The sequence below is a fragment of the Barbatula barbatula genome (genome assembly GCF_947034865.1).
Source record: "Barbatula barbatula genome assembly, chromosome: 25".
NCBI classification, from domain to species: Eukaryota; Metazoa; Chordata; class Actinopteri; order Cypriniformes; family Nemacheilidae; genus Barbatula; species Barbatula barbatula.
In genome coordinates this window covers 13,853,241-13,877,010 of record NC_136788.1, presented here as the reverse complement: position 1 = coordinate 13,877,010, position 23,770 = coordinate 13,853,241, and the positions used below count along the sequence as shown (strand labels likewise).

Below are 23,770 nucleotides of genomic sequence, written 5' to 3'. Positions count from 1 at the left end.
TAAAATAAACATGAATTAAATTAAATATAGATATATTATTAGACACTTGCCAAACAAAAATCGGAAGTTAACTGGGGGTCAAGTTAAGTTCTGCCGTTACTATGGTATTTGGACACGATGCTATTCAGAAACCATGGCTAGGCAGCTGCTAAGATGCTCCAGGTCACTGCATATTGGCAGAATATTGTGATCTCTACATATGGCTGACATAACTCCTTCAATGCAAGTTTATAACATTTGTTAAATGATTTGTAAAAAAACTGAAGCTGACTTATTTGAGATCTGTCCTTAAGCTGCATGATTTGATATTTCATAAACATTCGTCACATATTAAGTTTGTAGTGTTTAATAGTCAGGTTTATAGTATCATTTGTTTTTTAATTGTTGCTAAACTTGAGTAAACGACAAATTAAACTTAGTACCGGCAATTCGTCGACACGATCTGCGGAAATTTGGTTGCCTTTCTTGCCAGATGCGATGCATTCATCTTTAAATTGGGCAAACAGAGCTCATGGAAAACTTGGATAAATCAATGCACAAGACCAAATGCCAATGCAAGATGCGCGCACCAAAATGCCTTCTTCATTTGCTTTTTTTCCCTATTCTTGCACCGTTTCACTTTAGTTTATCTACCAAAGACGTTTCCTGTCCTACATGCCCGGTCAGACTTCACACAAATCGACGAGCAATGCCAATCTCAGCGTGAAAGAGGGTTTGGAATACCACTTAATCGAAGCTGCTATGAAATCCTATACACACTAAAGTATTTGTAACTCTTTGGCTCAGGTGTCCCAACCACGATAATAATGTCAGGCGGGCTCAAGTTACAGTGGTAAATGGTGCGGAGGTCAGCTTGAGTTTAGAATAAGTGGAGCGGGAGGAAGTCAGAAGGGGGTTGAGGCGAACTAATGTGTTCGCACTTTAGCTGACCGAATATCAACTGTTGGGATTGGACCACAAAGCCATAGCATTCAATCTCCATCTGAACAAATGGAAAAATACAACAAGATGAGACACAATAGGTTAAGGCGATTGTAAAATACTGACCGGGCGGTTCCATCCAAGTTGGCCTTGTGGATGAAGCTGAGCTTGGCATCCGCCCAGTAAAGTTTCTGCTCCTCGAGGTCAATAGTCAATCCATTGGGCCAATAGATTTCAGTCTGCACGATGATTTGTCGACTGGTACCGTCCATGCCCGCCCTCTCTATTCTTGGCTCCTCCCCCCAGTCCGTCCAGTACATGTACCTGAGAAGAGTTGAGACATCAATCGGTTTCCATTTGCTCAGTGGACACAACAAAGCAGGTGGCTTGAATCAAGCCATTTTCAAGAAGTACAGCATGCAAAACAGTAAAAAACAATAATTCACAATAAAGATAGAGCTAGCAATGGTTTCAATATTGACCAGAAGGCACTCAAGGTTAAACAACATAGGCTTGGAGGTAGACTAAACAACAGCCGAGCGTTTCAAGTACAGGGCTTTCTCAAAGTAGGCAGAAAAAACGCTGTATTTTCCAGAGACTTTCTTGCTTAAGGTATTTCATGCGAAAATGCCACAAAGCAGCACTTAAACCCAGGCAAACTAACTTTGTTTAAATAATCTTGTCATGCAAAATAGAAATCTTCTGCAAAAGCAAACTGGCCAAACTAACACAAAGTAAATATACATAAAATAGAAATAAGAAATTTTAAAGTTTTATTCATTTCAAAAAGTTTAGTTTTCAACCAAATAAAAAGATGAATAAAACCATGTCCTGCATTGAAAACATGATTTTCTTAAATAAAGAAACATTTATTTAAGATACAAAATGAATTTATAATCGGTCAAATGACCAAGAAAACTCACAAGACAATTTTCTCAAAATACAAAAACCTTTTTGTTTAAAAAAAAAAAAGATCTCTTAACGGGACAGTTCACCCCCCAAAAAAAACAATTCTGTCATAATTTAATCACCCTTGAATTGTTCCAAATTTCTTTAAAAGAAAGATATTCGAATGATTGTAACCCAACTGTTCTTGTCCATCACAGACGACTCTGTTATACTACTCTGTTATTTCCCCCTCTAGCACTGTTGCTAAAAAAAATGACCTAATTTATTTTATTTAGATATCAATAAAAAAACAGTAATTTGTACTTTAGTGAAACAGTAGATAGACAACAACACTGATGTGAAGCTATGCTATAGCAGCAATATAATTGTGATGAACTGTAACAATTGTGAAGGACAAAATGCAAAAGTGCATGCATGGCCCAACAATGTTATTTCTACAGGGCATTAACTGATTCATGCCTTCTTAAACATGAACAATGGTCTGTTCATACAGTATAGGGTCACGTGTGTGAGTGTAGCCATTTAGTTAGGTCATATATGGAATATTAGATGAACGACTGTTTGTACTCCTAAATGACAGATCTCAAATCAGAACATTACGCAGCCAAACCACATCTGTAATGTGTCATATGCGAGCCAGCGTTTCCTAATCAACACTAAAAGCTCCACACAGAAAGCTGTACTTTGCCGCTGGCCAATAGCAAAGCAAGAATTAAAGATAAAAGAGGCGACGAGGAACTCTGACAAAACGCAACAAGATGAGATTACTTAGCTAACGTGTCACCAACGGAAACGCTTAGATCGAACCTCATGCCAGCGAGGAGACCAAGCATGAAAACTCGACCACCCTTTCCTCCCCCGAGACGCATCTTATTAGCTTCCAACCGATGTGCTGCATCTTTCTCAATTAGGGAACGTAGCACAACACCGCTGCCTGAATCCGTCCACTGACAGAACAAAGAGTTGAACAATGCCTGTGCTAGGTAAATTAAAACGGAGCGACAGTAAATGGACGTAGCAAATACAAAGTCACTGTTTCAAGTACGCTGAAAGATGTATGAAGTGGCATAAAGGTTTATTACAATGAAATAAAAAGTTCTCGTGATTTACCCTCATGTCATTCCAAATATAAGTACTGTATTTAATATTGAACAACTTTTCTATATACAGCAGAGCACAGATTATGAGCATGAGCAATATTATTGCATTTTCCTGTCCTTTTTGATTGACAGGATATAAAGGCTCTGATTATCGGCTGTTTTTAACTCTTTCATAGTGTGTATATCGACAATACCGATTATTGGCCGATATATCGGTAAATAAATCTCTATTAAAAAACAAGCAAAACAACTGATGGGCCTAATGGTTAGAGTGTTGGGCTTGTGATCAGAAGGTTGCCGGTTCTAATCTCAGTGCCAGCAGGTCATGACTGAAGTGCCCTTGAGCAAGGCACCTTACCCCTGATTGCTCTGCAGTAATGTGTCACTGTAAAAAAACTACTTGTAAGTCGCTTTGGATAAAAGCGTCTGCCAAATGAATAAATGTAAATGTAAACTAGGTGCGGCCTGAGTGTTCTATGATAACCAATCAGAACCCCCGGGGCAGCTTTTCGCCTGTCTCTGCAGTGCTCTGCAGATTTCACTTTGTGCTCTGCAGATTCCTTTTATTTTAAAATGGTAAAGAGTTTAGTGGACAAAGTGTTTTAACAGAGAAAAAAAACGAATGCTACCAAAATCAGACAAAAGAAACATTCTCCTCTAAAGATGGAAATAAAGATACATTTTAGTCTCCGTTGTAGATCGGCATTAAACTGATACCTGGCCAAGCAACAGAGAAGATCACATGAGCTTAAAACTGGAGCCTCTTAATGTGTCTACAGACAAACGTGGAGCTGGTGGAATGTCTAGAACAGAAGAACATCTCCAGACCTTAAATACCAGGCCCATCATCACTACATAACTCCATATATAACTTTTTGTCAGATATTTGAATGTGCCGTGGTAATAAAAAGGTTGGATTTAGAGATTCGTGAAGGGTCAGAAAACTTAACATGGTGATGAATAAAAAAACACCCACTCTTTTCATCTGATGGTTATTCATCTTTTCACTCCTTCCAACAGTCCTTTTAGGAACGTGAAAACAATGAACGTGTCTTGAGAACAGACAAACATAATTCAGGGGCCCCTGCATGCGGTTGCTCTCGCTCTCTGGGGTTTGTATGAAGACCCCCCTTTCCCTGATCTGAATCAGGAGCACTGCAGTAAATCTCCGCTCAAAGCTCCCGGGCGGCGAAAAAATTAAGAAAGTGAAAGAGCACGAAGCTGATCTTTTTTGGTATTTTTACCAAAGGAACTTTCAGACTGCAGTGTAACGGGATCTCGCGCTGGAGGACGCCTATACCGAAAAATTCTCCAGGGGTGATGAACTCGGCTAAACAGGCAGCGAATGTTTCGAGAAAACCAAGTGGTATGGTTGTGTTTCTTTAGGACACGGTCCAGGAAAAGTGTCTGGCTCCATTTTTAATGTCTTCATCATACACTGTACGAAGCGAAGCGCATTCTGCAAGAAATGTCCCAGCTCTTGAGTGCCGTAAATTCTGAGTGAGCTAAAAGCCCAGTGCTTACAGTGGGACAGCCGATAAACAAAAGTCACCATCATTTTAGACCCAAGTATGAACTCAAACATTTCACATCAAATTTACCCAAATTAAAATGCTTTGGAAATGTCAGTTGCTAACATTCTCACAAATATCTTTCTTTTTGTTCAACAGAACAAGGGTTTGGAACAACTTGAGGGTGAGTAAATCATGGCTTCTGGGTGAACTATCCCTTTAAATGCAGCCCATCTGAGAACTCTATCTAAGCTAAGATATCTAACAGAAATACACAAACCTAAATGGCTTTCATCAAACTTCAGCCTAAATTGTTCTCTACAAGGGAGAAAAGCAAGAAACAGAAAGTGGGCATTACTCAATACGTCTCAAGCCAAGTACGTGAGTACACACTAAGCCGAGGCTTATGCAATGCGAGCGAGACAGATCTCTCTGAACTCGAGTTACATGTTGCATATAAACACGCCAACTCAACAGCAAAGTCAATGAGGACACCCAAGTAGGATCGCTGACTCTGGGACTCACAAACCACCCCGGGGGTACACCGGAGGGTCTGACATACAGGAACTGTACGCTATACAACCGGAACAAAACTAAATGCTACGTTGCATCTGAACCTCCCATTAGGAGGACGTTTAAACGGCCTGTAAATAAACAACCGGGGCACTCATTAATGAATGTCAAGGGTCAAAGGATGCATGTTAAGACGAAAAGGAAACTTACCTATGGGCAGGGTTCAATGCTATGGCCCTGGGCTGGTCCAGATCTTGCCAGAAAAGGACCTTGCGAGAGGTGCCGTCCAAGTTGGCCACTTCAATGCGGTTCGTCTCAGAGTCGGTCCAGTAGAGTTTGTGGCCGAGCCAGTCGCAGGCTAAGCCGTCGGGCGAATCCAGACCTGAAACCACCGCAGTCTGCCCTCTGCCCAGCGTGGCCTCCTTCATAACTGCAAGACAAGGCCTCCATTGAGTTCCACAACAGTATTCAGTTAAATAAATTCCTCAAATGTTTCATTCGGCCTCCAAGTGAATGGTATAAGAATTATTTGAGGTAACTGTCTGCAAAAAGAGCTATACTGATTTAAAAATATCACTTGATAGAGATCAGATAAAGATTGATACATATTATGTTATGCTGTGCTGTTTCTGCTGTCATACTTAAAATCTAAATGTTAAATTTATTTGACACATCTGTGCATGGAGAATTGTGATTTATTTTCCCACTTAATTTCATGTTTTTTGATTCAGAAACTGAACAACATTTGAAAGCTATGACAGATAGGAGGAACTTCTGTGAATAATGACAAAGCAAGCAGGTAAATGATCTTACAGGTAGAAGAGAAGTTGTAGTAGGTCTGTTTAATAGCCTCTTCACTGACATCCGTCCAAAATATCAGTCCCTCCGAGAAGAGAAAGTCCACTGCGGCCGCATCCTCGAGATCGTTGACGACCACGGCGGATTCTGCCCGGCCTACCTCGGCATCCACGAGCCGAACATCCCGTCGGTTGGCAAAGAGCAACAAGGGAGAACCTGATGATGAGAATTGCAAAACGACCATGAGAATTTTGAAATGGAATATGCTGTATACTTTTTACATTCTCAAATCATGACTCTGCAACACAAACAACGCAATTGCAATGCACTCCGTCTGTCTGCTGCGACCCCGGCTATCTAAATAATCAGCTTTTTCATGAACTCATTGCACTTAATGAGAGGCACATGTGAAGCTCTCTGGAGACCGAATAGCGGCGGAAACAACGGAAACGTCTGACCTTCGGTTTGGCACCCAGACATATCCATGGGGACCGCCAGTTGGCACCTCGCAACAATCTGCATGTGCCGGCGAGTGCCACTCACATAGCAGTCAATAACTGCCTGGGGGAGTGGGTGGGGGCATCCTATGATGTCATAGGAGGCACACACAAGAATGACACTATGACTATGGTGGGCGTAGTGAGGGTTGGGGTGTCTTGCTGTGGTTTACCAACATGCCATGAACCATATCAACATCGTCAAGCAAATGTGGGTTCCTGCCACAGAACTGCTGTTTGAGTACTTAATATGCGCTACTGGGGCGCTCTTAAGAAGACCATTAATACAATAAGCATGTGAAGGCGGTTAAAACTTGTCAAAAAAGAGAATATAGGTCTTGGACACCAGGCGTCTGCATGGTAATCCAATTCACGTACCATTCAACAGCTAGAAACTAAAATCTTCTTTGTAATGTAAGATGGTAACCATCTATCTTCATTTCGAATGATGAATAATTTTGTTGCTTTAATCACTTTTCAAAGTTTCAGTTATTCCATTTACAATTAACCAACCCTGGTGTGAAGAATGATGTCATATTTTACAAAGTAAACGTTGCAAGACGCAAAAAAAAATTTTTAGCTACCCGTTTAAGAAAAGCCCACCATCCTTACCTACACATACACAACTAATAAAATCCAAGTCCTTCTAAAGTGGCATTTCCAGTCATGTGACCTTAGCTTTCTGCCCAGACTGGTAACCACTAAGAAAGCACTCTTACGAGACTAAACAGAGCCCGATTTGTGATTTGCCGCTATCTGAAAGTCAACACCGCAGCATTTTTTGGCTTGAGGGTTCTTTTATCAGCAACCACCAGCAAGGAAAACCAGCCTGCAATTGTCTTTGGGAGATCCTCTGAGCAAAGAGGTTGTGCTAGGAAACAAACACAGACCTCCTAAAATTGAGAGTCTTCACAAAATGTGCACAACTTTCTGAATCCATTGGACTACTGGGATGCACCCAAAGTCTCCTTCAAATATTTAGACATCATAAAAAATACAGATCGTGCTATTGTTCCTGTAGTTCAGTTTGCCCAGGGAACACACATACTGATAAAACTGAATAGATTACATACAGTAAGCCAGTTTGGACAAAATCAATATCCAAAGGTTTTATGTAAATGTAAAATTAAAGAAGCAGATTTGAAATGTAACATTTGACAAAGCCTGGGATTGATTTGTTTTGCATAGCCACAAAATTTAAATATCTGTGAATTTTACCTTACAAAACACAAGCATATCTAGTATGTGCTATCCATACTGCTATCTGGGTAACGCCTACACCTATTCTGAGCCATGTAGCCATTCACAACCACCAGCGCGTAGACTTATGAAAACACGTTATCAGGTATACAATTTCTACCAACATGATAAATATCACGCAAACATCAAAATGACGCAAAAACTGCCAAGCAACACCTACACTTCGAAACACTTGAATTCTTCTACGACCACAGGAAAAGTCCTTTAGCAATTTTTACAGTTTGTATACATTTCATACAACCAACACATCGCATCCGCTAAACAGGGACAGAAGCGTGAAATTCACATTATGGAGAAAAGCAACAACAGTCAGCCAGACATCGAACTACAATCTTGTCTTCGCCCCACATTGTTCGCACAAGTTCTCTGTCAACTCCGTCAACGTTTTTCACTCCTTTCTTCCAACGTCTTTCAAATATCAAAGAGAAACATACATCATTCAGAGAAAGAGATGGAGGTCTATTCTTTCTTATTGCGGTGGAACACTTATCAGATGAGATGTTCCCTAATGCACTGAGTGAACTGCTTCATGTAGACTTTTTATTAGGTCTCGATTTAAAACACTGAGGTGATAAGTTGTGCCCAATGTGCATATGCAAACATTTAGTTGCTATATAACAAACATTTTTAAAGGTTTGGTTTAATTGCAATACACATGCATTCAATTGCAAGATAAATCTGCAAGAAAGCTGATTTTGCATTTTCAACTCAGAAATTATCCTCAAGAGCCCACGGCTGGCCTGGGTGGACCCCAACACCTCCTTCCCATGCGAGCACAGAGCAGTGGGGATTAAACAGATAACCGCGTCCCAACAGCTGCACTGTTTTATGAGATCACAAGGACTTCTGCGGTCCAAATGTGCACGAAAAACCCACCAGCATGAAGCATAACAACCACGACCGGTCCCCCGGCACAATCTCGAACCCGAACAGATGAGCTTACTCACTGCACATTGTTTTAGAACGACAGCCTTCAGTTATGAGCAAAACCAACAGATTAGTCGGCGGATCACTAGGCTATATTTAAAGAAAATTTTATTCACTTTTCAGTCCTAAGGGGCTTGACTTGAGCATGCAATAAATGTCTTGCATTTACACATTGACCGAAAGCAAAGTTAAAATCGTGATCCAAGCCTACTTTACACTATTTAAAGATTCTTTAACTTTTAAAATTTTCAGGTATCATTTTTATTTAATAAACAAATAATAGATGTTTTTCCAGATTAACCCAGAAAAATATTCTTAATAGCCACAAGTCTAACAGGTCTCAAGACAGAAAGCATTCAGATAGATTTTGGACCCCTGCTCATTATTTTATGGATTCAGAGGAAGCATGCCAGAGATCTAAGGTACAAAGCAAAGTGAACCTGGTTTCAAAATTATTTAAAAGGCAAAATATTTCAGACCCGGCGCTAATCTCCACCCTTTGGAGAACTCATTTCCACAGCATACCCGAGCACCCATATGACTTCCAAACTTCCGTTCCTCTGTCCTGTGTAGTGCCGGGGGCACCTGGGCCCACCGGGCTCCTCCTTTGTAGAGGAAGAGCACAAAGAAACAGCTGAGGAGTCTGAGCTTGTCACCAGAATGAATAGCCCTCCAATGGGAGTAGCTCGCATGAGGGTAGAGGTCTACAAACAAGTGAAGGGTCCTGAAAGGTGGACGAAAGATGTTCAAACGAAAATATTTCTCTTTGCCTCCTTCACCTACCTTATCTGTCTGATTATGATCAAAACATTCGCACACTTCCTCCAGTTCGAGACATCGCACAGTTGAAGTAGTGAGATTGTGTCAAAGAAAACATGCAAGTACGCAAATGCATTGTGTTGATAAAACAGGTAAACCCCTGTGAAACCTCTTATGGCACTAATGTTAAGTCAATCATAGAGAATGTTTACAAAATAAAAATCAAAAAGACAAAACATTTGAGCTCATGTTTATTTTTCAAAATTAAACAATACAGCCATGCCTTTACGCAAAGGACTGCATAGAAGGTTATATTTCCTGTTCTTTCCACCACTGAACGCTTTTATCCAAATGCAAACTTTAAATTTCAATTAATTGCAAACATTGATAGTTGGAGGAAATTTCCATTTTATGTAGAATTTCAACAAGATGTGTCATTTTTGACACGGCCCAGGGTTAAAATCCATATAGCGTATTAAATTTGTATAACTAATTCTCACTTCTTGGAAAATAACCTCTCGAGAGACAAGACTGACATGTTCGCTGATGTCTTCTGGCAGACAGATGTCATACCAACCTGACAAAGATGACATAACACCACTCGCGAGTCGCTATACTGCTTGGGGCTGTGCAAAAATATCGATACACGCAACTATCGCAATATGTTTTGTTCGATAGTGTATCGTTACATTTTTATTCCAAAAAGTAACAATGACATTTATTGTTCTTTCACGGATGTGACACCAGCGCATTTACAGCCAGAGGAACCAGGGGTTTTATACGGCCCATGTTCATTGCGTTAATTGTAATGCACCACAACAGCCAAGTGACACAGATGGAAACCCAAACCTCTGATCTAAAGGTCCATGCATCGTTCATGATGGCCACTCTGCAGAGGTAAGGTATGTTTTTACACTTATCCTTGCAGAAAACCCCAGGTGCTGCACAGCATGTTGTATTTCTAGCTCTACTTTTTAAATGTTATATTTAAAGTATTGCAATATATCGCAAATGTGTTTCGTATCGAAATGCATGGCAATATATTGTATCGTGACCCATATATCGTGATATGTATAGTATCGGGAGGCACTTGCCAATACACAGCCCTGCTACTGACGTGACCTGAATAATTCATGCAGAAACACGCAAACACCACAACCGCACGCACAGAATAAATAATAACATTATTCACAGTTAGTCATTTAGCAGATGCTTTTATCCAAAGCGACTTACAAACAGTTCGGGGAGCAACAAGTGATATAAGATAATGTTCTCTAAATTGCATTGCCACATCCTAAATCGTCTGGTAACAGCACAACCCTACACTACTGTATTTCAAATATCAAATGATCTTACAATATCTTACAAATGACTGGATTATATAAGAGATCACAGATCTATGCACCGTTTAGCACAAATAGAAATATCGGAATCAAAGTTACAAACAAACAAAACTACAAAACATTGTTACTATCGTTAAACCAGTGGTTCTCAAACTGGGGACCCCAAGATGGTCCGGGGGGCAAAGCTTTTGTGGCATTCTTTGAAAAGAAAACTGAAAAATAATACCACCGACCAAAATAATTGATGTTCCAGCATTGTATTATTCAATATGTTTGGTTTAATTAAAATTAGAAGTTTAATATAATAAGTCTTTATTTGGGGGGCCACAAAGCCACGTTCGTTTTCATAAAGGCGGGGGTTGTAGAGTATTTGAAGTAGTGTTATGACATCAATTCCTTTACACCCATTCTTGAAAGGCATTTAGGAAAACACTTGCTGTTTTACAAACGTGCTTTATATATAAAGTTTGATTCGATTTGAATTTCCAGGTGATGCGAGTGACTGCAGTCCATTCAGTGCATCAGATTAACAACATTCACACTCTGCTTTCTTCAGTCTCTACAGGCGAGAATGCAAACATCCCAATAATGAGAACATATAAACATTTAAGCGAATTTGATTTACACCCGAATTTGATGTTGTTCTTAGCACTCAACTAACGTAACATACCATCTGACATGCCAAAACAACCCCTTCGCTTGAATGCTCTTTCACTTGTATCATACTATAACACATTATGCAATTCTTTTCAATTATTAATAAGCATGATTGACAAGACGATGATCAAATAAAATAGCATCAAGTAAAACACTAAAATAACTCGTTAAAATAACTTTACACTTTTCTTTCTGGCTATGTTTGACATCCGACACCACCGAGGCCTCCGTAACACTCAACCAGAGCAGTTCAAACGTCCCGGGACCTCACAAAACTCCGATTAAACCTGAAAAACTTCACGGAAAAACTTTTTTAGTTTAAAGACGTAAACACCACTTCGAGAAGTCCAGACATTTGCGAAGTTTACGTTACGGCTGAACTTACCTCAGACTTCGCTCGCGGCGGCTACACACGTAAAACTTATAACGTATTAGTCACATTTCAAAATATCTGAACTTTGCGCGTGCTCGTCGCAAAATAAAAGTTCCGCGAGAACTTTTATTACATCAATTATTACTTCGTTTGGCTCTTCACACCTACTTTGTTTCACATTGTTCGTGGCGGTATAATGACTTCAACACCTCCGAGACGCGAAAAAAGCGCAACAAAAACTATTTCAACTCACCGCGAATCTCAGTCAGACTACAACAAAGCAGCAGACCCAGCAATAAAATCTCCATCGCAGGCGATCCGGGCTTTAATTCGATAATCCCAGCTCCATTTCTTCGAGGTATCGGTGTTAGGAGAAAGTTTGCAGTCCGAGTTGAGGTCGATCGCTCGCTGGTTTTTTTCCTCGACTTTTCCAGCCCTCTGAATCTGATAGTAGAGGAGGCACGAGGAGGGGAATGACTGACAGCGGAAACTGATCGACGTCATCAAGCGGGATTGCGCGTCGCCAGTCTGCTGCCCGTGGAGAGTCGAAGAAGTGCTCTTTCTGTTCAAGAGCACAATTGCGTGATATTATGAGCATAACGTGGTCAATAAATGGTGCAAACAATTAATAAATGCGAGGAAAATAGGTAGTAGTGGGAGATGTGCAATAAACAACTTAATCAACACAATAAATGAAACATAAAAATGTATGCACACTGACGTCACTCGCACTATGGTTTAGTTTCAATTATTATCGGTTCATAGCCACCTGTACATGTTCATAGTATATAGCCATCTGTATATATTGTTCATATTACACACCTACTCTCATATTTTCATAGAACATAACTACTGTAAAATATTTCCATAGTCTGTATTGTATTTTTTTCTAATATTGTATTCTAACTGTATATCCTGCACTTGCTAATTGCACTTCTGGTTAGACCTCAACTACATATCGTTACTCTGTACTTGTATACGTGTAATGACAATAAAGTTGCATTTTATCTAAAAAATAAATAAATATGTATAAACAACATGAAGTAGGCTTATGTAACATAATTGTTCTTATTTTTATTCTATTTTTACATCACATTTACATATATTTACAAGTGCCTTCAAGCCATATGACCTAATGACATGATGTCTCTGACTTAATATCCCAGTTTCATTTCCCGAGACAATACTGGGTATTGTTCTTCTCTGAACACAAAGGGAATTATATTTTTAAGTGCATGTGTGCAATATTGAGGTTTCATTTCCGTTTTTGTCTCGCACATTTGAACATATAAGGTAAAATGTGGCATTCGTTTGCAAGTGATGTATATGCTATTTACAGTCAAGTTAAATAAAACCATTTCACATAATTGGAATCTTCCTCAGAACTCTGTGTAGGTATTTTTAATAGAATAAAATCATGATCAATGTAACGTTTGATAGAGTTTCTTTGTCACCAAAAGTTGCATGTAATAACGTTTGGTACAATGCGTCACTGGTGTTGGTTGAATAAGAACAAAGGTTCATTAGCTACATTGCATTTATGGACCACTTTTTGAACTGTCATCCATTTGTAGTCTAACAATAGATCAAACTCAGTAAATGACCTCATTGGTTCTACATTTTCAGAAAACAAGACCTTAAATATGCCAACCCTGGCACAGCTTTTCCTGTTAGCTACAAGCCTGTTACTCTTTATTTGTGTTCCTTTGAAAATACATGTTATAAAAAACGAAATCACTAAGATGCGGATTCATTTCAGCCTCTTTCAAAGGTCCTGAGGTGCTGTAAACATCAAGGATCAAACCGAACCCCTGACGGACTGAAAACACATCGTCGGGTTGAATGGTAAAAGTTCTACAACTGGTCCAAAGTGAAACCATATGTGGCCTCCATGAGTGCGTGTGAGGAGAGGAGGCAGTAATTCCCGGGCCCTGAGAAATATGCCGTAATGAAACCTGCCTTTACGGTCACCTGTTCGATATTGCTCTTGGCATTCTCTTTGATCAAGCAAGCACCGTGCACCACTTTCTCCACTGCCCGTTGTTACTCTTAAATATTAGAGTTTGATGTAATACACTCAAAACCTAACGCAAAACATATTTCTGGTGTAACAGATGCTATCTGGATGGAGTCCTTTTAAAACAAAGGGTTTATAGAGGCATCATTTCAACATGCTTTAACCCGGTTGCTACCAACTCCTCTCCAAAAATTCATAGACAGGATTGTGTTTGTACAGCCTGAGGCCCAGCGTCCACCACCGCATTACACAATCTCATAAAACAGATATATTTTGTTGAAATGTGTGGGCAATAAAGGCCTAATAACTGAGTATCAATACCAAACCATCATCGACACTGCTGTTTACAAATAGTTTTTCTTGGAAAGCGGACTTGACATTTTTATTGGATTTTTATCAACATTATTCTCACGAAATGAAACACTTAGGTTACAAGTGCCAAGAGAAAGAGAGATATTGGGAAATTGCATGGCCTGGGATTTATGGAAACAAGGTCATCATCAAGAAATGTGGTAAGCATAGGTTGCAAAAGGATGTTATCAGATCAGCAGACCCCTTGCATATCCAAAGCGCAGAATATAACAAAAGGCTCCATACTTCAAACTGCGCTGCTTCAATAAATTCCACATTGAAGTTGTTTTTTTCCCCCAAATCATCCCCCGGTGAGCTTGTTGTAATGGTGTCGGCACACCTTCCTCCCAACTCATTATTTTGCCAGTTAAATTTCCAGACGTTTAAAATGAGACAATGTGCAGTAGAGGCACAATTATTGGCCGTCAGATGTGGTTTGTTTTTGGTATGGCATCTTGTTTACGCCAAAGGATGCTTGATATGCATTTTTCATAAAACACTTGGAAACTGATGTCTTGGGGGGACTGTCGGCTCCAAAAGAGAATAGGAAGCAAAGGACTTCTCCTTAAGGTTGTGGAAAGACCCTTACCAAATCTTCAGTTCATGCATCTGTGCTGATTTTGGGTCAGAATTTTCTTTAAATGTGGTTGAAGTGTTCATTGGAACTGAGAGTCCTAGACTTTTATTATCTTAAACCAAACGTATTATAAAGAACGAGAGAGGGGTGGGAATATTTAGAAGTTTGCGAACAATAACATCTCATGGGAGTATCGTACGGGTGCAGATTCCCAGTAATGGATCGCGGTTAAGTACACATAATAAAATACGAGAACAGACTGTTTCTTGCAAAGTATCGTTTCTTTATTATATATCTTTTCTTACAATGCAGCTATTAAGACTTACAAAATAAATTTGGCACATATCAAAACTATCATTGCTCTTGCCTTCCTTAGATCTCGTACAGTAATATCATAATCTTTTCTTTGTTCCAGACACTAAATACACAATGGCTAATTTATTCCCTTGGCTTGACAATGTGCTTCTGTGCCGCAATACCTGGTTTGGCATTTGTTCCTCACAAGAAAAACACTGACGATCAAAAGACAATAATTCCTTAACGATTCTTTGAATGGTCCTGGACAATTCAGACAAACATAAAAAAGGCAATTATTGCAGCGAATCTTTTAGCTGCGTATGAAACACTGTTACAAAACACAAAAATGGCGAAACAAGTCAAACATTTTCAAATATTGCACTATGAATTCTTTTATGAGATTCGTGGAACATAGGTTAAGGGTTAAATTCACACTAAGGCTTCACCCCCATCTTTCCAGAATTACAAGGAAGCTAAATCTGCATAGAAAGAAAACACTAGTCATACTAAATAACTCCATAAATTTTGTCTTTGAGCACCAGCAAGATTTCCTTAAAAGGACACTTCACCAAAAATGGAAATTTGGTCATTTATTCACCCTCATGTCATGACACTTTTTTCAGTGGAACACAAGATTAGATATTCTGAGGGTTTAGGAGGGTTTGTATTCACACAATGTAAGTCAATGGAACCAACGTTCTTCAAAACATCTCATTTTGCGTTCTGCGGAAGAAACAAAGTCATTCAGGTTTGGAATAACATGAGGATGAGTAAATGAGGAATAATTTCTCATATTTGGGTGAATGACCCCTTTAATAATAATGAAAGTTGCACAGGGCTTTTGAAATGTAAGTGCTACCACTTTGAGCATGAGGAGCAGCTAGCAAACCCCGGAAAAGTCAATATCGTCCAACGAAACGTAAACAATCTCCTCAGACTCCCGAATCGGAGTACATTCCATTGATGAGATAGTCGACCTGAGTGTAATCCTTTCTCTTGTAGCTCTCGTACGCTTGCTTGAGAAACAACGCGACTGTGACCACAAAGAACAGAAGGCCGAACATTAGAACAGCAAGCAGAGAGCTGGTGTTCAACAGGTGAATGGTCAGAGGGTCACCGGCCATCTCCACCTTGGCTTGGTCAGTCCTTCTTTGGTCCCCATTGTCTTTAGGCGGTGTGGATGGGACGACTGAAGGAAGTGTTGTGGTTTTTGCTGTAGTTGGTGATGGCTTTGTGGATGTTTCAACTGGAGAAAAATGCACCGGTTTTGAGGAGGTGATGGATGGAGGTGTTGTAGGCACTGTTGGTGAGATGCTGGCGGATGTTTCGGCCCATGGCGGTGAAGGTGAGGAAGGTTGTTGTGGAATTGTGGTTTTGGCAACTGTTGTGGTGACGGATGTGCTGGTGGATGTTGTCAAGGGTTTAGTTGTGGTTGCTGTAGTCGTTGTTATGGTTGTAGGAGTCAATGTTTTAGTTGGTATTGTAGGAACTGTTGTAGGAATAAGTCCTTCTGTTGTTTCCTTCGATCCAGCAGCTTCAGTTGTCTTTAGTTTGGTAGAGACTGTAGTTGCAGATCTGTTAAGAAACACAGGCGGGTTTGTTGGATTGGAAGTGCTAGAGATGTTTAAAGAAGGTCTTGATTGTTGGTTCTCGTTTACAGAGGAACCGTCTTGAGAAAGCAGGGAGTTGTTTCCAGAGGATTGATGGGGAGGCGCAGCTCCATCATTGTTGTTCTTGTGGAAAGATTCTGCAAAATAAAAGTGCGGAGAGGTAAAACGTGAGATCTGGCAACATAATGCAAACCTTAAATAACTATCATTGCAGATGAATTGGGAATATGCCAGAATCGTATACATACATCTATGGTTGCATTACTGTAATGGTAACTAAACTGAAAATTGTTTTATAAAAATGTTTTCCATCATGTATCTGTTTCATGTGTTGCTATTGTGGATGTTGTTCTTGTCCTGGAATCTTGCTGTAAACATGACGACAGTTTAACTAACTTGCCCAGCGAGAATCTCTACAAACCGTTATTGGTTGGCCTGAAAGACAAACTCGACTGTGGGCGGTTTATGCTATTAGTGTAATTCTGCTCAAATCCTGGAGTGTCACAGATATGTAGAGTTTAATTCCAACTGTAATATTAAATCTGGTTATTTTTATAATTGAGATTGACCCCAATTGACATGCAGGAGATCTATGAAACGGATGACTTAAGAAAGAAAGACAAATAGGGGTGAAGGTTTCTAAACTAAACAAATCAAATATAAACACAGGCACAAAAAAAGAACCGTATTGTTGAAAACCAACACATGGGCGGCCAAACCACGGAAAAGTACAGTAGGGGTATTCACACCTTGTGTTGCTAACAGGTCGTGGATCATTGTGGCATTTTCACAGATGTTCTGTGGGCAGCTGATCAGATAACAAAGAGGTTTCTTGTCGTCATAAAAGGTTTTTGTACACAAATCAGAAGGAGGACCTGAAAATAGAGAAGAAATTGGTCAACCACAAGGTTCTTATGGAATGATTTTGACATGTTTCTCCAGTTTTTCTGTCAATAAATGCAAATATAAACAATTTTTAATTTGAAATTTGGGAGAAATTTTGTTAGTTGTTTACTGAATTAAACAAAAATTATAATTTTACATAAACAAGACCGATAAATAGTAAATTCCGAAAAAACTGAAGTTGGTCTTTGAACCTATAGCCGTGGAAAAATTAAAAGACCATTTCAAAGCAGCTTTAGGAACAGTCCAGAATAACTTTATTATGAGATGATATCAGAAAGCATGGTGGTAACAGTTTAATTCCAACTCTAATATTAAATCTGGTTATTTTAATAATTGAGGTTGACCCCATTTGACCCCATTTCACATGGAGCTCTATGAAACGGATGACTTAAGACAAATGGGGTGAAGGTTACTAAAGTAAATAAATCAGATATAAACACAGGCACAAAAAAAGAACCGTATTGTTGAAAACAAACACATGGGAGGCCAAACCACAGAGAAGTCCGGTAGGGGTATTCACACCTTGTGTTGCTAACAGATCGTTGGTCATTGTGCCATTTTCACAGATGTTCTGTGGGCAGCTGATCAGATAACAAAGAGATTTCTTGTCGTCATAAAAGGCTTCTGTACACAAATTAGAAGGAGGACCTGAAAATAGAGAAGAAATTGGTCAACAACAAGGTTCTTATGGAATGATGCATATATTGCAAATATACTGCAGATACCATTCGAAATTTTCTTTTAATCAGTATTTCTAGATGTATTGTGGTCATGCAACAGCAAAGTGAAAGACTGACAGCATGACAAGACACATGTAAACTGTGATAAAAATCAAGCATATCACTTTTCCTAAATAAATGCACAAATGTTACTGTTGTATTGTGGATAAAAAGAAATATGAACAAGTTCTTTACAGTATTTGAGGAATGAAAAAAGACAGAGCATCTTTTCTATTATTTTGACATGTTTCTCCAGTTTAAATTTTCTGGCAATAAATGGAAATATTAACAATATTTTATTAGAAATTTGGGCGAAATATTGCTAGTAGTTCATAGAATGAATAATTTTAGCTTCAAGGGGGAAGTTCACCCAAAAATCTACTTTTTTTTTACTTACCCACATGATGTTAAACATGTTTACTTAAGACATCTTCGGAGCATAAATGAAGATATAAAGGTGACATCAGAGATATTTCCAGGCCTCCTCATAGACATCATGGTGTCTGTATTTTGGCTTGTTTTTTGCACAAAGCATTCGAGTCGCTTCAAAAACCTTCAACTGAGCCACTATGCTCATGGACCAATTTAACAATGTCTTTAGTACTTTTTGGACCTTTGCAAAGACTGACACCATGATGTCTGTGAGGAGAAGTCACATAAATATCTTCATACTCTTTGTAAGTCGCTTTCGATAAAAGCGTCTGCTAAATGACTAAATGTACCTATAAATAGCAAATTCAGAAAACCTGAAAATGGTCTTTACATTTTTCTACAGCTATAGGTTCAAAGCAGCTTCAGAGAAACAATGTGCCTGTTACCAAACAATCCAGAATAACTTTTAAATGAGATGATATCATTAAAATATTTAAATGGCAGACACCTTTTATCCAAAGCGACTTACATTGCATTATGCTATACATTTTTTGTTTCTAAGTATGTGCAACCCCCTGGGATCGAACCAACGGCCTTGGCATTGCTAGTGCCATGCTCTAACCACTGAGAAAACAGAAGTCAGAAAGCATGGTGATAATATCATATAAAATATAGTGTTTACGGCTAAACTAATTTTAAACTTATGACTTAAAGATTTCTATTAGCCTCACTTCATTTTAGATGGGAAGTAACATAATATGTAATTGTACAAGAACAACTTTTGTTTGTGAATCAAAATCGTACTGTTTTGGATATCCAGTATTAAACCTTCCAGTACCCAAATTCCCCAACTCATAAATACCCAAACTGTAAAACACGGACAATGTGTGCTACCAGGCCCTTGAAATTTAACAGTTCAAATAACTCAAACTCCTTAATGAATTTTGTAAAGATAGTTTTTAGATGCCAGATCCATTTTACAGCCTCTCTAAAAAACTAAATAAAACGAACGGCACGATCTGTGACTCATCAACTTCGGCTGTTTTCATTGGGACAGTGACGTCCCCGAATGCTCGTTACTGGACATGGAAATGCATATCCCGAGCTCGGCAGTCTTCGAGAACGTGCCGCATCTGGGAGGAAAAAACAGGCCTTACTGTTCTACTCTTTGATCGTTTTTCAACAGCACGTACTACACACCTCAAGCTCGACATCCGTTGTAACGCACCCCGTCTTTTGCCTATTCCCAGTTTCCCTGATTACTTGACCAGGTGGCTGTAGCATGCCAGGACCAACAGGGGCCCGCTAACAGGAAGCCGTGTGTTTGCGCTAGAGCTGCAAAATGCTCCAAAATGCCCTTTTCTTGCATTTTTGAAGTGAGACTGCCAACGATTGAGCATTTAAAAGCTCCAGGTGAATCAATATTCAACCACTATGCCAGATGAATCATTTCTTGGTCAGTGTTGACAAGCAAAATAAAAAGGCCAGCTGTATTGATTTTTTGCATTAAACATTTCCCCAGATGTTTTAAGAGCAGATGGGGACACTATAAGTATAATTCCAGATATTCAAACTAGAAGTGTCAATGCGACACAATCAGTGCATTCTCTGCATCGCCACAGGGGGCGCTATAGTGCAAAATGTCTTGAAAGACAATCAGGCAAAGCATGTTAGACTTGAAGTATGTTAAGAGCTAGACACTTAAATAAAAACACATCCAGCATAATGGCACAGACATTAGAAGGTAACTCTTTCACCACTTGAGCGCCACAGTAACGCACGTGAAGTACATACAACAGGATCATGTGCAAAGTGCTAGCCAAGCATTCACGTCTGCACTCGTGTACTTGGGTGGCAGGGTGCAGAAGGCGTAGGTGGCAAACAGAGGCTGGTGTGAACCCATAGAGGGCCTGACCTAATTTCCGCCCCCCTGCAGTCGCCACAGGTCGCCCTATAGTACGTTTGGGCTTTGACGTGCCAAAAACACAATGTTCCCTGGGCTGGAATGTGGAATGCTTATGTATTTATAGCTCCTGTCATTCCAAACATTTCAGACTTCCAGATGGTAGTGGCGATACTGACCTTGCCTTCGATCTCAGTGCAGTTAGCGCGGCACGGAAATTCGATACAGAGTGTGTACGTGTGCGTTATCTGTCGGTGGATGTGAAGAGGCAGGGCCAACCGCTCGCTCCCCGAACACAAAGCCAGCCTGCCCCAGGGTCATTACCACTGTCTGTGTGTTTACAGAGGTGGCGAGATAGTAAAGTACAACGTGTGTGGCCAAAGCGAGAGGAAAAATTAAAAAGCGAGCATGTCTTGACGAAGACTGCAGGAGGGTATGGCCCTCTAAAGGAGCGCCTGGCTCGTTAGCAGAACAGCCAGCCCGAGCTTTCCTTTCATCTTAAATGAAAAACACATGGCCCTCTTTGAAAGTACACGTCCTTCAAGGGGAAAGCGTTATGTGTAAAAGACAAAACGAAACATATGGCTTTAGTTTTGTGAAAAAATATTAGATTCCGCAGGTACCCTGTTTTATCTCTAAAGGTAGCACGCAGATTGTATTTCATTCTGTGGACCGCAAAATATTGAGCTTAACAACCTTAACCTTTTGGAAAGAGGAATGGTAAAGAGTACCTGGATAATTTACATTTTACTTGTATGCGTCTATCTTGCGTACATTCTCAAAGTAGCTATTTTCTTAAATAACCACATGACACTTTTAAGGGGAGATAGTTCTGTCAAAACTCATCATTTACCCTCATGCCTTTCAAAACCTGTATTTGACTTTTATCTGTGGAACACAAAAGAAGATATTTTTCGAGAAATGCCTATTTTGTGTCCATAGTAAAAGTCAATGGGGTCACCTGTTGTTCGGTTACCAACATTCTTCAAAAGATCTTTGTTTTATGTCTCACTAAGTAAGACACAAGTTTGAAATGAGATGAGTGTAAGTAAATGATTTTTGGGTGAGCTATCCCTTTAAATTACCCATCTGCAAAAGAATTACATATCTACTTACACAATGGCTTGTCACAACCTGGATTTTCCGAAGACACATCAGCACCTATCCGGAGGCCCTTGTCCAAATGTATGGACTCACATGGAAGCACAAGGAACCCAAGAATGGGCAGCAATACCAGGGTGGGGTGGATGGCCATGATCACATGAGTGGCTGGGATCATAATGTGAGAGAGGGTCACATCCCCAACAGCTGCGGGATACAGAACGTGAATAATTGATCAAACTTTAATAATTATACAATCAATGTATTTTGATCAGTCAATTTATTTATCTGGCTCTAGCTAGAGACAACTTTTATGCACACTTGGTTAGATGCTCTTTTGTAAAAGAGATATAAGCAGACAAAGAGCAAATCTGACTGTTTCTGTCTATTCACTTATACTTTGTAGTTCTTGAACTAATAAGGCAGCTTGGATGAGTTACAAAACACGTGTGATTAATAGATAAACAGGTCTTGATGTTCCACAATGACCTGAAAAAATGAAAACAATAACTGCCCTGCATGGCGTGAGGGAAGCAGTGAACTTCAGACTGACTCAATTACGCCCCCTAGTCCAGATTTTAGGACACAACAACAGACAAGATTTGATCTTTTCATTGCATCTGTAAATGCATTAGCATTACTATCAAATTAAACGAACCATGGCATACTAGAGTATTTTAATCAATTGGTTTGTCTCTAGATGTCTCTTACAAGGTTTATGCTTTGGTGCAGTTATGCAGGCAAGGTTGGGAATAAGGAAGTTTCAAAGTGGAAAAATAGGACATTGGGTAACACATAAATCACTGCCACACCCCTTTAAACAACCACTTGGTTACTCCAGTGAGGGCAAACTAAACCAGTTCCAGGATCTGCAGATCACATGACTTGTATCTAAGTTTGAACAAAGGTGGTGGTGAACTCACTCAAAGGTGGAGCAGATTATTCACGGATGGTCTCTCCCGAGAGGTCTGGAGTAGAACAGTAAAATAAGAAAACCAGTTTGTGGCTATAGAAATATGACACAAACATCCAAATAAGCATAGACAAACAATCATTATACAGATTTGCACGCATAACATGTAAACAAATGAAAAACGTATGGCATGTTGAATGTTATTTTCTACTGGGTTAATAATATACATTCAAACCACATTGGAGATTAAGTTCTTTACACCCCAAAAAGAAAAAACTTATTACTTAGAAAGTAAACTTATTAGTGTGCATATTTATATTGAACGCCATAATAGTTTAATTATATCTGATTATTATTAATTACGTAGGTCAGTTATGTTTGCAACGAAACACGTGTCTGCTGAATCTCCTCCCTGGGCATAAACAACAATTACACCAATTGTCAGTCATTAACTCAATTACACATACAATAGAATCGCCTTTTAAAGAAAGGCTGTAACAAAAACAATGTGCAAAACAAACATTGTGTACAATAGCACACATAATTTTCAGAAGGATGTACTTACCAAGACGTAGACAACCCTTTTCACCGACAGGAAACTTTGCATAAATGTAAACAGTGGCGTTTGAAACAGTTATCTTCACACCGGCAGGTCGTTCCACTGCAGTTTCTGTAATGAATGAGGTTTATTTCCCCATTAAGTGCGCGTCACGCGCTTCATATTTGAATGCGGGCTGTTTATACAAAGTAGCGGCTACCTGGCAGACACGACACAAGGGTGATGCGACAGACGCTGATGCAGGACTTCCGGGTCGCGAAACGCTGCAGTTCGAAAGGATGTTAAATTAAAAGTCCCTTTCTCTTCACGTCACGCTTATACATCAGTTTATTAATCATCCAGTACTAAAAAGAGCAAAGTGTACTGTAAATGATCGCGAAATTTGCGAAGTGTACTGTAAATGATCGCGAAATTTGTAGGGGGAGTTTTAAAAGCGATGGCCTATACGAGTAGAATGCCTCTTATAAGTAATTGATTATTAGACTATTCTATATGTCACTATACTATGGGTGAGGAGGACTTTTATAATTAACATAAAAACAAGCAAAACTATATAGAAAAATGAATACGTAACAATAATACAAACAATACACAACGTTATACGAGTTAAATAACCAAACGTTGTTAAATGTTTAGCCTGAAGTCTACTCTATTCATTTTCCTAAAGCTTTCCTTAATTATTTGATCAATTCTATACTTTTATTATTTTAAATTATGATTATTTCTTAATAACCAATTCCGCTACGGCGATGTGACTGGCCAGCCATAGAGTAATTTTACACCTTAATAATTTTCTTATATAGACCAAAAATAATACAACTAATCTAAACACGGACGCAGTTCCATAAAATCGTCGATATATGTCGTTGAAAGGCCG

The 23,770-nt window shown here is 39.4% G+C and overlaps 2 protein-coding genes across 4 annotated transcripts in view; both read right to left on the bottom strand.

Moving 5' to 3' along the window:
• lrp5 (low density lipoprotein receptor-related protein 5) overlaps positions 1–11,996 on the bottom strand; it is a 45,249-nt gene extending 33,253 nt beyond the window's left edge. The window contains exons 1-4 of the mRNA XM_079449906.1: positions 11,822–11,996; positions 5,768–5,968; positions 5,165–5,384; positions 1,048–1,245 (exon numbers count right to left, since the gene is read on the bottom strand). Coding sequence (XP_079306032.1) covers positions 1,048–1,245; positions 5,165–5,384; positions 5,768–5,968; positions 11,822–11,876 — 674 coding nt within the window. The 5' untranslated portion in view covers positions 11,877–11,996. The remainder of the gene's footprint in view (positions 1–1,047; positions 1,246–5,164; positions 5,385–5,767; positions 5,969–11,821) is intronic.
• A 2,765-nt stretch (positions 11,997–14,761) lies between these two features.
• cUnh11orf24 (chromosome Un C11orf24 homolog) lies at positions 14,762–23,762 on the bottom strand. Of its 3 annotated transcripts, none has more exons than XM_079450410.1 (7): positions 23,093–23,694; positions 22,900–23,004; positions 22,345–22,427; positions 21,437–21,628; positions 17,849–17,974; positions 17,170–17,295; positions 14,762–16,557 (listed from the first exon to the last, which is right to left on the bottom strand). In XM_079450410.1, the coding sequence occupies exons 4-7, from the start codon at positions 21,597–21,599 to the stop codon at positions 15,743–15,745; spliced, it is 1,230 nt and encodes a 409-aa protein (XP_079306536.1). In that variant the 5' UTR covers positions 21,600–21,628; positions 22,345–22,427; positions 22,900–23,004; positions 23,093–23,694; the 3' UTR covers positions 14,762–15,742. The 3 variants fall into 3 exon arrangements, with proteins under 3 accessions (XP_079306536.1, XP_079306534.1, XP_079306535.1); XM_079450409.1 differs by having other exon boundaries at positions 14,782–16,557; positions 22,345–22,389; positions 23,093–23,762; XM_079450408.1 differs by having other exon boundaries at positions 22,900–23,152.
• Positions 23,763–23,770: the final 8 nt, after the last annotated feature.

What these genes read in the sequence shown, in the direction of transcription:
- cUnh11orf24 (XM_079450409.1), bottom strand. Translation starts at nt 21,599, where the DNA reads ATGATCCCAGCCACTCATGTGATCATGGCCATCCACCCCACCCTGGTA. An exon ending in AGGTTGTGACAAGCCATTGT is followed by an intron (nt 17,975 to 21,436) that starts GTAAGTAGATAT and finishes CTCTATTTTCAG; the next exon opens with GTCCTCCTTCTAATTTGTGT. An exon ending in CGACCTGTTAGCAACACAAG is followed by an intron (nt 16,558 to 17,169) that starts GTGTGAATACCC and finishes TTTATTTTGCAG; the next exon opens with AATCTTTCCACAAGAACAAC.